Source organism: Bufo bufo, chromosome 9, assembly GCF_905171765.1.
Source record: "Bufo bufo chromosome 9, aBufBuf1.1, whole genome shotgun sequence".
In the NCBI taxonomy this organism is placed as follows: Eukaryota; Metazoa; Chordata; class Amphibia; order Anura; family Bufonidae; genus Bufo; species Bufo bufo.
Window position 1 is genome coordinate 124887579 of NC_053397.1, and position 14631 is coordinate 124902209.

A 14631-nucleotide genomic window follows, 5' to 3' on the forward strand; every position below is an offset into this window, starting at 1 on the left:
TCTGGGAACTCCTGGGAATGCCAAGAGTGTGCAAAGCAGTAATGAAAGCAAAAGGTGGCTACTTTGAAGAACCTAGAATATGACATATTTTCAGTTGTTTTACACTTGTTTGTTATGTATATAATTCCACATGTGTTAATTCATAGTTTTGATGCCTTCATAGTCATGAAAATAAAGAAAACTCTTTGAATGAGAAGGTGTGTCCAAACTTTGGTCTGTACTGTATGTGTATATATCTGTGTGTGTACTGTATGTATGTGTATATATATATATATATATATATATATTATTTTTTTTTTTTATATCTATATATCTCTCTATATTCTTGTGTTATTTTAGAACATCCCCTCTTTTGTGCCACTTTTTTTTTTTAAGAACTATAAAAACCCATTCAGGCAATCTTACTTTCAAGCTCAGTAGTGTTTTAAATAAGGTAACTGATAGTGTATTATGCTGTAATAAACTGTTTGACATGATGCTAAACTGAGTACTGTATTATTTAGTTATACAAGTCTCCTAATACAGTTATTACTAAACCCGCATGCACCCTGAGCTAAAGAATAAAACCACAAAAATTGAAATAAATAAAAACAAACACAAATAAAAAGCTACAATAAGATGTGCTCAATGTAACTAAAATAATACATCAAGGGCAATTTCACATGAGCTCTGTGTGACAGCAGTGTTTTCTTGACTGAACACTGACAGGAACTCACAACATTATAATGCGGTGTGTTCCTGCCCTACTGCGGCAGTAACGAATTGCACTGATAGCATTATATGAGTACAATTCAGTATAGCCAGAGTCCAGGCAAGACCACACAGTTTATAATGCTGTGAATTCGTGGCACAGGAGAAGACTTCAGTCCCGGAACTGCTGCGGTCACATGGGGTACATTTCCAGCACTGAATAAGCTTGTGTGAAATTGCCTTAAAGGGGTTGTCTCATCTCAGCAAATAAAGTTTATTACGGAGAGAAAGTTAATACAAGGCCCTTACTAATGTATTGTGATTGGCCATATTGTCTTCCTTGCTGGCTGGATTCATTTTTCCATCACATTATAAACTGCTCATTTCCATGCTTTAGACCACCCTGCAATCCAGCAGCGGTGGTCATGCTTGTACACTATAGGAAAAGGCAGCGGCCTCTCTGGTGGTCAAGACTGCTGGAGTGCACATAAGCACGCACAGCAGCTTTTGTCCCGGCCACCTCGTATAAGCCCAGCAGCGGTGGTCATAACCATGGAAACAAGCAGTGTATATAATGTGATGGAAAAATGAATCCAGCCAGCAAAGGAAGCAATACATTACTAAGTGCCTTGTATTAATTTTCTCCACATGATAAATGCCAATTGCTGAAGTGAGACAACTTCTTTAAAAGGTTTTACATTGGGGCTTCTATTATTTCATAGGAGGTGGTATGTCTTTGTGCATGTGATTTGCATACCTTCAATGAGCAATTATTAACTTTTTCATGACTTATGCAAAGTTGAAATGAAAAAAATGCTAAAGTAGATCAGCAGGAACTAGGGCTGACAACTTTACAAATGATTTACAATTCATCTAATCACTTACTATGCCCCGTTCATCAGAAACTGAAGCAAAAAAAAGCCCCAATACCACAGGCTTGCAACTTAAATATAAATGGCACTGCATTTAAAAGGGGTACTCCGTTTACATTAAGTTAGGGGATAACCATTAGGTGGGGGGCTCCATTCCATTCATTTCTATGAGAATTCCAGAGATAGTCATCTCCTATCCTGCAAAAACTGGAATACCCCTTTAAATTTAAGCACAAGTGCAGTTTGTATCCCACCCTCGCCATTTTTGGAAAAAGGGAAAGGGAGAGTTGTGGTGTGGACGGGCCCATCAGCCCTGGCACATTCACTATCATTTACTGGTGTAAATGACAATTGAAATCTACTCCAGCTGCCGGCTTGAGTAGATTTCAATCTAGGCGCACATGCTCCAGCGCTGTAGGGGATATCAAAGACTGTAAAAGGCAGGTCTTTGATAAATGACCACCACAGAATCTTAAAAGCAGAATTATTCTTTCACCTCATGCTCAGAGTATTAGGTTATTTTAAAATGAATATACCTCACTCTTGTAAATCCTGTTATCCTATATAAACCAGTGAATAACACTACAATAACACAATCAGCAGGATACTCACAGTGGACAATAGCCCAATTTTGCTTATGCTCACTGATGTATGGCAAAAGGCAGCAAAATACACTCACCTAAAGAATTATTAGGAACACCTGTACTATTTCGCATTAATGCAATTATCTAGTCAACCAATCACATGGCAGTTGCTTCAATGCATTTAGGGGTGTGGTCCTGGTCAAGACAATCTCCTGAACTCCAAACTGAATGTCAGAATGGGAAAGAAAGGTGATTTAAGCAATTTTGAGCGTGACATGGTTGTTGGTGCCAGACGGGCCGGTCTGAGTATTTCACAATCTGCTCAGTTACTGGGATTTTCACGCACAACCATTTCTAGGGTTTACAAAGAATGGTGTGAAAAGGGAAAAACATCCAGTATGCGGCAGTCCTGTGGGCAAAAATGCCTTGTGGATGCTAGAGGTCAGAGGAGAATGGGCCGACTGATTCAAGCTGATAGAAAAGCAACGTTGACTGAAATAACCACTCGTTACAACCGAGGTATGCAGCAAAGCATTTGTGAAGCCACAACACGCACAACCTTGAGGCGGATGGGCTACAACAGCAGAAGACCCCACCGGGTACCACTCATCTCCACTACAAATAGGAAAAAGAGGCTACAATTTGCACGAGCTCACCAAAATTGGACTGTTGAAGACTGGAAAAATGTTGCCTGGTCTGAGGAGTCTCGATTTCTGTTGAGACATTCAAATGGTAGAGTCCGAATTTGGCGTAAACAGAATGAGAACATGTATCCATCCTCTGATGGCTACTTCCAGCAGGATAATGCACCATGCCACAAAGCTTGAATCATTTCAAATTGGTTTCTTGAACATGACAATGAGTTCACTGTACTAAAATGGCCCCCACAGTCACCAGATCTCAGCCCAATAGAGCATCTTTGGGATGTGGTGGAACGGGAGCTTCGTGCCCTGGATGTGCATCCCTCAAATCTCCATCAACTGCAAGATGCTATCCTATCAATATGGGCCAACATTTCTAAAGAATGCTATCAGCACCTTGTTGAATCAATGCCACGTAGAATTAAGGCAGTTCTGAAGGCAAAAGGGGGTCCAACACCGTATTAGTATGGTGTTCCTAATAATTCTTTAGGTGAGTGTATATTGGTCAGGTTTCATAATGATATTGTTCATTGGTATTCCATCCTCACATACAAATAAATGAGATACGCTATGAGAAAGATTTAATGAACTTGTAATTGTGTAAAGTCATGTGCTGTATTTTGAAATCTATACAATTAAAGGGATTTTCTGGTTTGGATCAACATCCTTTAAAATTATTATATATGAAGCTAGCTATAATTTCTAAATGTATTTCTTTTACCTTTATTGCTCCTATTTTGCATTCGGGGCTGTGGTCTCATGACCATGTTCATGCAGCTCTTTCTTTTTTCCTGTCATGTTATGCCCATGTCAAGGCAGCACCAATGATAGGGGGAGTGCCTATGTAACTAGCTGGGTGTTGTTAGGGGTGCTGGATAAAGAAGTGCATAATGGGTTTGGCTAGAAACATCAACAGGAAGTGCTATATATACAGGATGTAAAGAAACCAGACTATGGCTACTTTCACACTCGTGTTTTGGGCGGATCAGTCATGGATCTGCAAAACGGATCCGCTACAATAATACAACCGCATGCATCCAACATGAATGGATCCGTTTGTATTATCTGTAACATAGCCAAGACGGATCCGTCATGAACTCCATTGAAAGTCAATGGGAGACAGATCCGTGCCAGATTGTGTCAGAGAAAACGTATCCGTCCCTATTGACTTACATTGAGTGCCAGGATGGATCCGGTTGGCTCAGTTTTATCAAGCGGACAGCAAAACACTGCAAGCAACGTTTTAGTGTCCGCCTCCAGAGCGGAATGGTGACTGAACGGAGCCAAACTGATGCATTCTGAGCGGATCCTTTTCCATTCAGAATGCATTAGGGCAAAACTGGTCCGTCTTGGACAGCTTGTGAGAGCCCTGAACGGATCTCACAAACGGAAAGCCAAAACGCCAGTGTGAAAGTAATCTATCTTGCCTACATGCTGAGAATGGGTCACTAAAGTCCAAATTAATAAAAAATACAACAAAACATGGGCATCTCTGTTAAAAACCATCGTAATCCTGGAAAAGCCCTTTTAAGGTAAAACACGGAAGTATTAATGACAATTTGTTGCCATTGTTACAGATTATTCAAACTCAACACATTCAGGCATCGAGAAACTTGAGACTTTTATTTTTTTTAATTCAAAGTGGAGACTTTGAAATTGTGCTTACAACATGGCCGTGCTCAGGGCCTGAAGAGGCAGCGTTATAGAAAGAATTGGTTCGGTTCTCACGATGCTCTCTAAGGAATGGAGGGATAGTTTCAGACTTTACATGCAGAATCCTGGTGTCCATGACTTCACAGTCTATTTGCATCATGACTTCATATTCCTGCTCATTAATCACATTATCTACAAGGAAATATAAAATAACTCGTCATCAAGTATGCAAACCGAATGAAAACAAACAAGATGTACAGTAAAGTTCTGTAACTTCTAAATGAATTTCACATCTACGCCAGTTGACTCTTTAAAGAAGAAAACCTCATATTTTACCTTGAAAATAACAACTCCACTGCATGTTTTATCCAGTGATGACATGAACAAATGCATACTATACAAATCTATGAAGAAATCAAGACCTCTGAAGACTCTCCTTAAGGGCTCTTTACACTTTCCAATATACGAGCAGATTATTGCTAATGAGCATATAATCCACCCGTTTAAAGGTGCCACTGATTATCCGATGAACAAGATAAATGCTTGTTCATTGAGTAATAGATCTTTGGTGCAGTCACTTAAATTATTGTTTGTGGGCACAAGAGCAAGCTGTCTAAAGAGCACTCTGCTGCCAAAAAAACAACTCGGTATGGGGATGAGCAATGGCTCCTCCCCATATAGTGAAGGAGATCGCTGCATGTAAATGCAGTGGTCACCTCCACTGATGAGCAGGAAGAAACAGTCTTCCCAACAATCGTATGCTCCATTGAGCAGTGTAAAAGAGCAATTAGTCACACAGCATGAATCCCTGCAAGATCCATAAAATGATCCTTATCGTCAATGTCTGGCTCTGAGGTTTATATACTGTATATGTGGAGCATTTGTGTATAAACTGTATCTGCCATTATTTCATTAGCCTGGAGTTCAATTTACTGTCTCTGGATACAACCTCTATATAGTACCTTCATCCACCCCCCCATTGGTGTTTTTTGTTTTGTTGCATTACATCCTGCAATTGGGAGGGAAGGGATGCAAATGAGCTCTTAACAAGCTCTGCCTCTAATGCCACCAGATGTAAGGCAGCTATCCTATAAGTCAATGTTCAGCTCTTAAAATAAGCCTTGAGACATGACTTGGATATTAAATAAGCCAGCACCACATCTGCAGACAGCTGTTTCTGAGTGATTTCCCCCTCATCAGTGCAGAGCAGAGAGTACTGGCTTAACTGGGTGAGAGGCCTGTGTCCGGGTCAGAGGGGAGCTAACTCTCCTTAGGGAGAGAGCACCTTAATCAGTGTGAGGAGACTTATAGGCCATACACGCATCTCTGGAATTCTGGGAGGGAAGGGATGCAAATGAGCTCTTAACAAGTTCTGCCTCTAATACCACCAGATGTAAGGCAGCTATCCTATAAGTCAATGTTCAGCTCTTAACCGCCTCACGTCCGCCCATAGGATCTAAACGTCCTATGGGTGGACGTCTATTTCTAACAGCACGTTTTAAAACGTCCTGTCAGAAATAGCAGCTGCACGCTAATCGTGCAGCTGCTGATCGGGTTGCCCGCTGTCAGTGACAGCAGGGCAACCCTAAGACAAGGCAGGGACAGTGCCCAGGTGTCCCTGCCTTCACGATCGCTGCAGACACAGCGCTCACCGAGCGCTGTGTCTGCAGAGCAGGAAGCGCTGTGCGCTTCCTGTTCCGGCCCGGCGGTCATGTGACCGCCGTGACCGGAGAGTGCAGGAGCTGTGTGAGGTCTCTCAGAGACCTCGATCAGCCCTGCTGTGAGGCTGTACAGCGCAGGATTGCTGCTGTACAGCCTCTATAGGGGTGCATTTGTCCTGTAACTGGGGCTACTATGTCAGCCCCAGTTACAGGAGAAATCAACAGTGTAAAAAAAAAAAAAAGTGAAGTAAATGTCCCCCAGAGGTCTTGTATGACCTTATGGGGGACGAAAAGTGTAAAATAAAATAAAAATAAAATAAAGGGTTAAAAAAAAAAAAAAAAAAAAAAAAAAATCCCAAGTAAGGAATAAAATAAAATAATTAAAAATCAAAAAAATAAAATAGACATATTTAGTATTGCCGCGTCCGTAAAAACCAGCTCTATAAAAATATCACATGACCTAACCCCTCGGGTGAACACCGTAAAAAAATAATTAAAAAAACTGTGTCAAAACAAGCAATTTTTGTCACCTTGCATCACAAAAGGTGCAACACCAAGTGATCAAAAACGCGTATGTCCCACAAAATGGTACCAATAAAACCGTCACCTCATCCCGCAAAAAATGAGCCCCTACATAAGAAAATCTCTCAAAAAATAAAAAAACTATAGCTCTTAGAACATGGAGACACTAAAACATCATTTTTTTGGTTTCAAAAATGCTATTATTGTGTTAAAGTGAAACAAATAAAAAAAAGTATACATATTAGGTATTGCCGCGTCCGTAAAAACCAGCTCTATAAAAATATCACATGACCTAACCCCTCGGGTGAACACCGTAAAAAAAAAAAAAACTGTGTCAAAACAAGCAATTTTTGTCACCTTGCATCACAAAAGGTGCAACACCAAGTGATCAAAAACGCGTATGTCCCACAAAATGGTACCAATAAAACCGTCACCTCATCCCGCAAAAAATGAGCCCCTACATAAGAAAATCTCTCAAAAAATAAAAAAAACTATAGCTCTCAGAACATGGACACATTAAAACATAATTTTTTGGTTTCAAAAATGCTATTATTGTGTAAAACTTTAATAAATGAGAAAAAGTATACATATTAGGTATCGCCACGTCCGTAACAATCTGCTCTATAAAAATGTCACTTGACTGAACCCCTCAGGTGAACGGTGTAAAAATAAATAAATAGAAACTGTGCTAAAACAACCAATTTTTTGGTCACCTTGCCCCATAAAGTGTTATAATGAATGATCAAAAAATCATATGTACCCAAAAATAGTACTAATAAAACTGGCACCTTATCCCCTAGTTTCCAAAATGGGGTCACTTCTTGGGAGTTTCTACTGAAAGGGTGCATCAGGGGGCTTCAAATGGGACATGGCATCTAAAAACCATGTGGAGTTCCTTTCCTTCTGCGCCCTGCCGTGTGCCCATACAGCAGTTTACGACCACATGTGGGGTGTTTCTGTAAACCGCAGAATCTGGGTAATAAATATTGAGTTTTGTTTGGCTGTTAACCATCGATGTGTTAAAGAAAAAAATTGATTAAAATGGAAAATCTGCCAAAAAAGTGAAATTTAAAAATTTGATCTCCATTTTCCTTTAATTCTTGTGGAACGCCTAAAGGGTTAACAAAGTTTGTAAAATCGGTTTTGAATACCTTGAGGGGTGTAGTTTCTACAATGGGGTCATTTATGGGGGTATCCACTATGTAGGCCCCACAAAGTGACTTCAGACCTGAACTGGTCCTTATAAAGTGGGTTTTGGCAATTTTCTTAAAAATTTGAAGAATTGCTTCTAAACTTCTAAGCCTTCTAACGTCCTAAAAAAATAAAATGACATTTCCAAAATGATGCCAACATAAAGTAGACATATGGGGAATGTTAAATAATAAATATTTTATGAGGTATCACTTTCTGTTTTAAAAGCAGAGAAATTGAAATTTTGAAAATTGCGAATTTTTCAAATTTTTGGGTAAATTTGGGATTTTTTCATAAATAAAGGTGAAATATTTTGACTCAAATTTATGACTATCATGATGTACAATGTGTCACGAGAAAACAATCTCTGAATGACTTGGATAAATAAAGGCGTTCCAAAGTTATTACCACATAAAGTGAGATATGTCCGTTTTGCAAAATTTGGCCTGGTCAGGAAGGGGGCAAAGGGCCCAGATGGGAAGTGGTTAAAATAAGCCTTGAGACATGACTTGGATATTAAATAAGCCATTGTTCGGGACAATCACCAAGAAAAAGCTGTCTGCGGATGAGGTGCTGTCTTATTTAATATCCAAGTCATGTCTCAAGGCTTATTTTAAGAGCTGAACATTGACTTATAGGATAGCTGCCTTACATCTGGTGGCATTAGAGGCAGAGCTTGTTAAGAGCTTATTTGCATCCCTTCCCTCCAGAATTCCAGAAGAGCATGTATGGCCTATAAGTCTCCTCACACTGATTAAGGTGCTCTCTCCCTAAGCAGGGCTCCAGATGGCAACCAAAACGGTCGCCAATGCGCCTTAAAATTTGCAGATGGCGACAAGACTTTTTAGTCTTGTCGCCATTTGCGACTGTACCGCCGCGCTCCTGCGCAGCCTAAGTTCTCTTCAGTAGCACAGTGGAGAAGGAAGGAGTCCCTCCCTCTCCACTGTGACGCGGCCTCCACTACCACCAATGGGGAGATAGCAGGGGAGGAGCTGTCGCCACTGCGCCACCAATGAATGTAAAACATAAGTATAGGCAGCGGTATCACAGACCCGGCACCCCGCCTCAATAACAAGGGCATGCCCTGTTATTGAGGCCGGGTGCCGGGTCTGTGATACCGCTGCAGACAATTGTATAAAGGAGTTAAAGAGGACCTTTCGTCGGTCCAAAGAATATGAACTTAGTAGCAGGCTGCATAGAGCCGCGCCCAGGGATCTAAGTGCACTTACTATTATTCCTGGGCGCCGCTCCGTTCACCCGCTGTGGCGCCCGGTATTTTCAACATTCAGAGCAAGGTAGGAGGAGACGCCAGTGTCTCTCCGTCTCCATGACAGCAGCGCTGTCCAATCAGAGCTCAGAGCGAGGGAGTTTTTTTTTCTTCCTGGCTCTGAGCTGTGATTGGACAGCGCTGCTGTCATGGAGACGGAGGCACACTGGCGTCTCCTCCTCCTTGCTCTGAATGTTGAAAATACCGGGGAGACGGGTGAACGGAGCGGCGCCCAGGAATAATAGTAAGTGCACTTAGATCCCTGGGCGCCGCTCTATGCAGCCTGCTACTAAGTTCAAATTCTTTGGACCGACGAAAGGTCCTCTTTAATTACATTCATTGGTGGTGCAGTGCGCCCCCCGAAAGCCTCTTCCCCCCCATTATCACTGGCCACAAGTCTTCCCCCCCCACCCCACATTGTTATATGGTGGCCACAGGGTCCCATCCGCTCCATTGGTGGCAGTGGCAGATTACACTGCTGGGGCTCAGATCGTTACCATGGCAGCCAGGACGCTGCTGAAGCCCTGGCTGCCATGTTCAGCTCCCTGCTGCTGTGTGCACAGGGCAGCAGGGAGATGTGTGAGATCCTATTCACCCTGATAGATCTCTATCAGGGTGAATAGCACAAGGGATGAAAAGATCCAGGTTCTAGTCCCTAAGGGAAGAAATGGTTATTAAATAAAAAGTTTAAAAAATAAAAATAAAAAAAAACCACCAGAATACTAAAAGTTTAAATGGCCCCCTTCCCAGTTTAACATATAAAATTTACAAACAATAAAGAATAAACATATTTCATATCGCCACGTCCCAAAAAGTGTGAGCTATTAAAATATTAAAAAATATTTCCACTCGGTGAAGGCCGTAACAAAAAAAACCTCGAAACCACGCAATTCGCCATTTTTAGTCCCCTTGTCCCCCAGAAGATGTCCCTGGATGTGAGAGGTATGTGGTGCTGTTTTCTCCTATATGTAGTGCTGGCTCACTACTGTCACCTGCGTCTCATCTTCTCAAAGTCCTTTTTTTAAAAAATTATATGCATTTTAAATTTGGCGACTAAAAAATGTAATTTGGCTCCTAAATTTTTTAGTTTAGGAGCCAATGGCTCCTGGTCATTTTTTTTGGTCTGGAGCACTGCTAAGGAGAGTTAGTTTCCCCCTAACCCGGACACAGGCCTCTCACCCAGTTAAGCCAGTACTCTTTGCTCTGCACTGATCATTGGCAATCACTCCGAAACAGCTGTCTGCAGATGAGGTGCTGGCTTATTTAATATCCAAGTCATGTCTCAAGGCTTATTTTAAGAGCTAAACAATGACTTATAGGATAGTTGCCTTACATCTGGTGGCATTAAAGGCAGAGCTTGTTAAGAGCTAATTTGCATCCCTTCCCTCCCAGAATTCCAGAGGAGCATGTATAGCCTATAAGTCTCCTCACACTGATTAAGGTGCTCTATCCCTAAGTAGAGTTAGTTCCTCCCTGACCCGGACACAGGCCTCTCTCTCACCCAGTTAAGCCAGTACTTTCTGCTTTGCACTGATGAGTGGCAATCAGCCCGAATTTAGATTTTATGTAAAGGACTTAATAAAATAATCCACATATTTACAATCAAATAAATGAAATATCAGGTAATAAAATAAAAACTAATAAGTTGCAAGTGCATTCATATTCACCCCTTGACTATGAAAACCGTAAATAAGGGCTGGTCCAACCAATTTACCGCTGCTTCCAAAGTCTCATAATTAGCTGAATATGGCCCCCTGTGTGCAATTTAAGTGTCAAATGATCTGTCACATGATGTGAGTATAAATACAGCCCCCGAGTTGGCAACAATACTAAGCAAGCAATATAAAGGCCAAGGAGCTCTCCATGAAGGTCAGAGACTAAGTTGTAAAGAAGCAAAGATCAGAGCTGGGTTATAACAAATATATCCCAAACTTTGAACCTTCCACGGAGTCTGATCAAATCCATTATAACAAAATAGAAAGAAAATGGCACAACTGACAAGAGAAGGCCACTCAAAAATAAGGGCTCATTTATGCGACTGTATGGTTGTCATGCCTGTGTTGCAGACCACAAACAGTAGTCCGCAATGCACATGCATCGGCAGTGGTCCACGATCTGCACGGACCTGAAAGCCCACAGAAGCGTTTCGGAATATTTCCGTGGGCATCCGATCCGTGCCTCCACTCAGCAAAAGATAAGACAACACTATCTTGTGGATCACGGACCCATAAAAGTCTTGCAGTAGGCAATACAGGCACAGAGCCCTTACATTTGTCTGAATGAACTCTAACTCACAAGGCAAGACAAGGAAAGCATTCATCTGAGGTTCAACAAAGATACAAATGCTAATACTGAAGGGGATCTACAGTTTCTTTATTTACTGTTACATACGATGTAGTAGAAAGCTGGAAGATTTTCAACAGTTTTATGGGTTTCCTATGCGTTAAAACTGACCTGTTACGTGTTATTCTCCAGGTCAGTACGATTTTGGCGATACCATATTTATATAGTTTTTCTTGCGTTTTAAAATAAAATGTTTTGAAAAAACTTTTTTTCTTTGCGTCATCATATAAAAACCCCCATAACTTTTTTATTTTTAAGTGTACGGAGTTGTGTGAGGGCTCATTTTTGCTGGACAATCTGTAGTTTTTATTTTGGAGTGTGTATAGTTTTTTTGATCACTTTTTATAAAAAAATTTTGGGGGAAATTTAGTGACAAAAAAAAAATTGCGAATCAGCAAATTTTTTATTACCCCATTTGCCATATGGGATACCTATTTTCATATTTTAATAGTATGCAGGCAGCGATGCCTACGATGCTTATTTTGTATTGTTTATGTATTTTTATTTTAGTGAAAGGGGATAAGAATTTTTATGGTTTTTATATATTTTTATAAACTACTTTGTTCCTTTTTTTTTTACACTCAGCTATGTCGACATAAATATAAAAAGTTATGTGAGTCTGAATATGTAAAGAAAATTATTTTTTTTGCAAAGTTTTTATAATTTTTTTCAGGATTAACCCCTTAAGGACACAGCCTTTTTACACCTTAGGACCAGGCCATTTTTTGAAAATCTGACCAGAGTCCCTTTAAGTGCTGATAACTTTAAAACGCTTTGACTTATCCAGGCCGTTCTGAGATTGTTTTTTCGTAACATATTGTACTTCATGACACTGGTAAAATGGAGTAAAAAAAATAATTTTTTTGCACCAAAAAATACCTAATTTAACAAAAATTTGGAAACATTTGCAAATTTCAAAGTTTCAGTTTCTCTACTTCTGTAATACATAGTAATACCCCCAAAATTGTGATGACTTTACATTCCCCATATGTCTACTTCATGTTTGAATTGTTTTGGGAATGATATTTTATTTTTTGGGGATGTTATAAGGCTTAGAAGTTTAGAAGCAAATCTTGAAATTTTTCAGAAATTTACAAAAACTCAATTTTTAGGGACCAGTTCAGGTCTCAAGTCACTTTGCGAGGCTTACATTATAGAAACCACCCAAAAATGACCCCATCTAAGAAACTACACCCCTCAAGGTATTCAAAACTGATTTTGCATACGTTGTTAACCCTTTAGGTGTTGCACAAGAGTTATTGGCAAATGGGGAGGAAATTTGAGAATTTCATTTTTTTGTCTAATTTTTCATTTTAACCCATTTTTTCCACTAACAAACCAAGGGTTAACAGCCAAACAAGACTGTATCTTTATTGCCCTGACTCTGCCGTTTACAGAAACACCCAATATGTGGCCGTAAACTACTGTACGGCCACACAGCGGGGCGTAGAGTGAAAGGTGCGCCGTTTGGTTTTTGGAAGGCTGATTTTTATGGACTGGTTTATTTACACCATGTCCCATTTGAAGCCCCCTGATGCACCCCTAGAGGAGAAACTCCCTAAAAGTGACCCCATCTAAGAAACTACACCCCTCAAGGTATTCAAAACTGATTTTACATACATCGTTAACCCTTTAGGTGTTGCACAAGAGTTATTGGCAAATGGGGAGGAAATTTGAGAATTTCATTTTTTTGTCTAGTTTTTCATTTTAACCCATTTTTTTGCACTAACAAACCAAGGGTTAACAGCCAAACAAGACTGTATCTTTATTGCCCTGACTCTGCCGTTTACAAGAAACACCCCATATGTGGCCGTAAACTACTGTACGGCCACACAGCAGGGCGTAGAGTGAAAGGTGCGCCGTTTGGTTTTTGGAGGGCTGATTTTGCTGGACTGTTTTTTTGGCACCATGTCCCATTTGAAGCCCCCCTGATGCACCCCTAGATTATAAACTCCATAAAAGTGACCCCATCTAAGAAACTACACCCCTCAAGGTATTCAAAACTGATTTTACAAACTTTGTTAACCCTTTAGGTGTTGCACAAGATTTAATGGAAAATAGAGATACAATTTCAAAATTTCACTTTTTTGGCAGATTTTCCATTTTAATATTTTTTTTCCAGTTACAAAGCAAGGGTTAACAGCCAAACAAAACTCATTATTTATGGCCCTAATTCTCTAGTTTACAGAAACACCCCATATGTGGTCGTAAACAGCTGTATGGGCACACGGCAGGGCGCAGAAGGAAAGGAACACCATATGGTTTTTGGAAGGCAGGTTTTGCTGGACTGTATTTTTTTACACCATGTCCCATTTGAAGCCCCCCTGATGCACCTCTAGAGTAGAAACTCCAAAAAAGTGACCCCATTTTAGAAACTACGGGATAGGGTGGCAGTTTTGTTGGTACTAGTTTAGGGTACATATGATTTTTTGGTTGCTCTATATTACACTTTTTGTGCGGCAAGGTAACAAGAAATAGCTTTTTTGGCACCGTTTTTTTTTTGTTATTTACAACATTTATCTGACAGGTTAGATCATGTGGTAATTTTATAGAGCAGGTTGTCACGGACGCGGCGATACCTAATATGTATACAATTTTTTTTATTTATGTAAGTTTTACACAATGATTTCATTTTTAAAACCAAAAAAATGTTTTAGTGTCTCCATAGTCTAAGAGCCATAGTTTTTTCAGTTTTTGGGCGATTATCTTAAGTAGGGTCTCATTATTTGCGGGATGAGATGACGGTTTGATTGGCATCTATTTTGGGGTGCATATGACTTTTTGATTGCTTGCTATTACACTTTTTGTGACGTAAGATGACAAAAAATTGCTTTTTTTACACCGTTTTTATTTTTATTTTTTTACAGTGGTCATCTGAGGGGTTAGATCATGTGATATTTTTATAGAGCCGGGCGATACGGACGCGGCGATACCTAATATGTATACTTTTTTTTTATTTATGTAAGTTTTACACAATGATTTCATTTTTGAAACAAAAAAAATCATGTTTTAGTGTTTCCATAGTCTAAGAGCCATAGTTTTTTCAGTTTTTGGGCGATTATCTTAAGTAGGGTATGATTTTTGCGGGATGAGATGACGGTTTGATTGTTACAATTTTGGCGTACATGCGACTTTTTTGATCACTTTTATTACCTTTTTTGGGAAGTAAGGTGGGCAAAATTTCAATTTCATCATAGTTTTTTATTT

General features: G+C 40.0%; 1 protein-coding gene across 2 annotated transcripts in view; it reads right to left on the bottom strand.

Moving 5' to 3' along the window:
• Positions 1-4400: 4400 nt before the first annotated feature.
• Positions 4401-14631, bottom strand: part of ATF6 (activating transcription factor 6) — a 465865-nt gene continuing 455634 nt past the window's right edge. For both annotated transcript variants that reach the window (XM_040407064.1, XM_040407063.1), the window contains exon 16: positions 4401-4632. In XM_040407064.1, the coding sequence (XP_040262998.1) occupies positions 4424-4632 (209 nt within the window). In that variant the 3' untranslated portion in view covers positions 4401-4423. The remainder of the gene's footprint in view (positions 4633-14631) is intronic.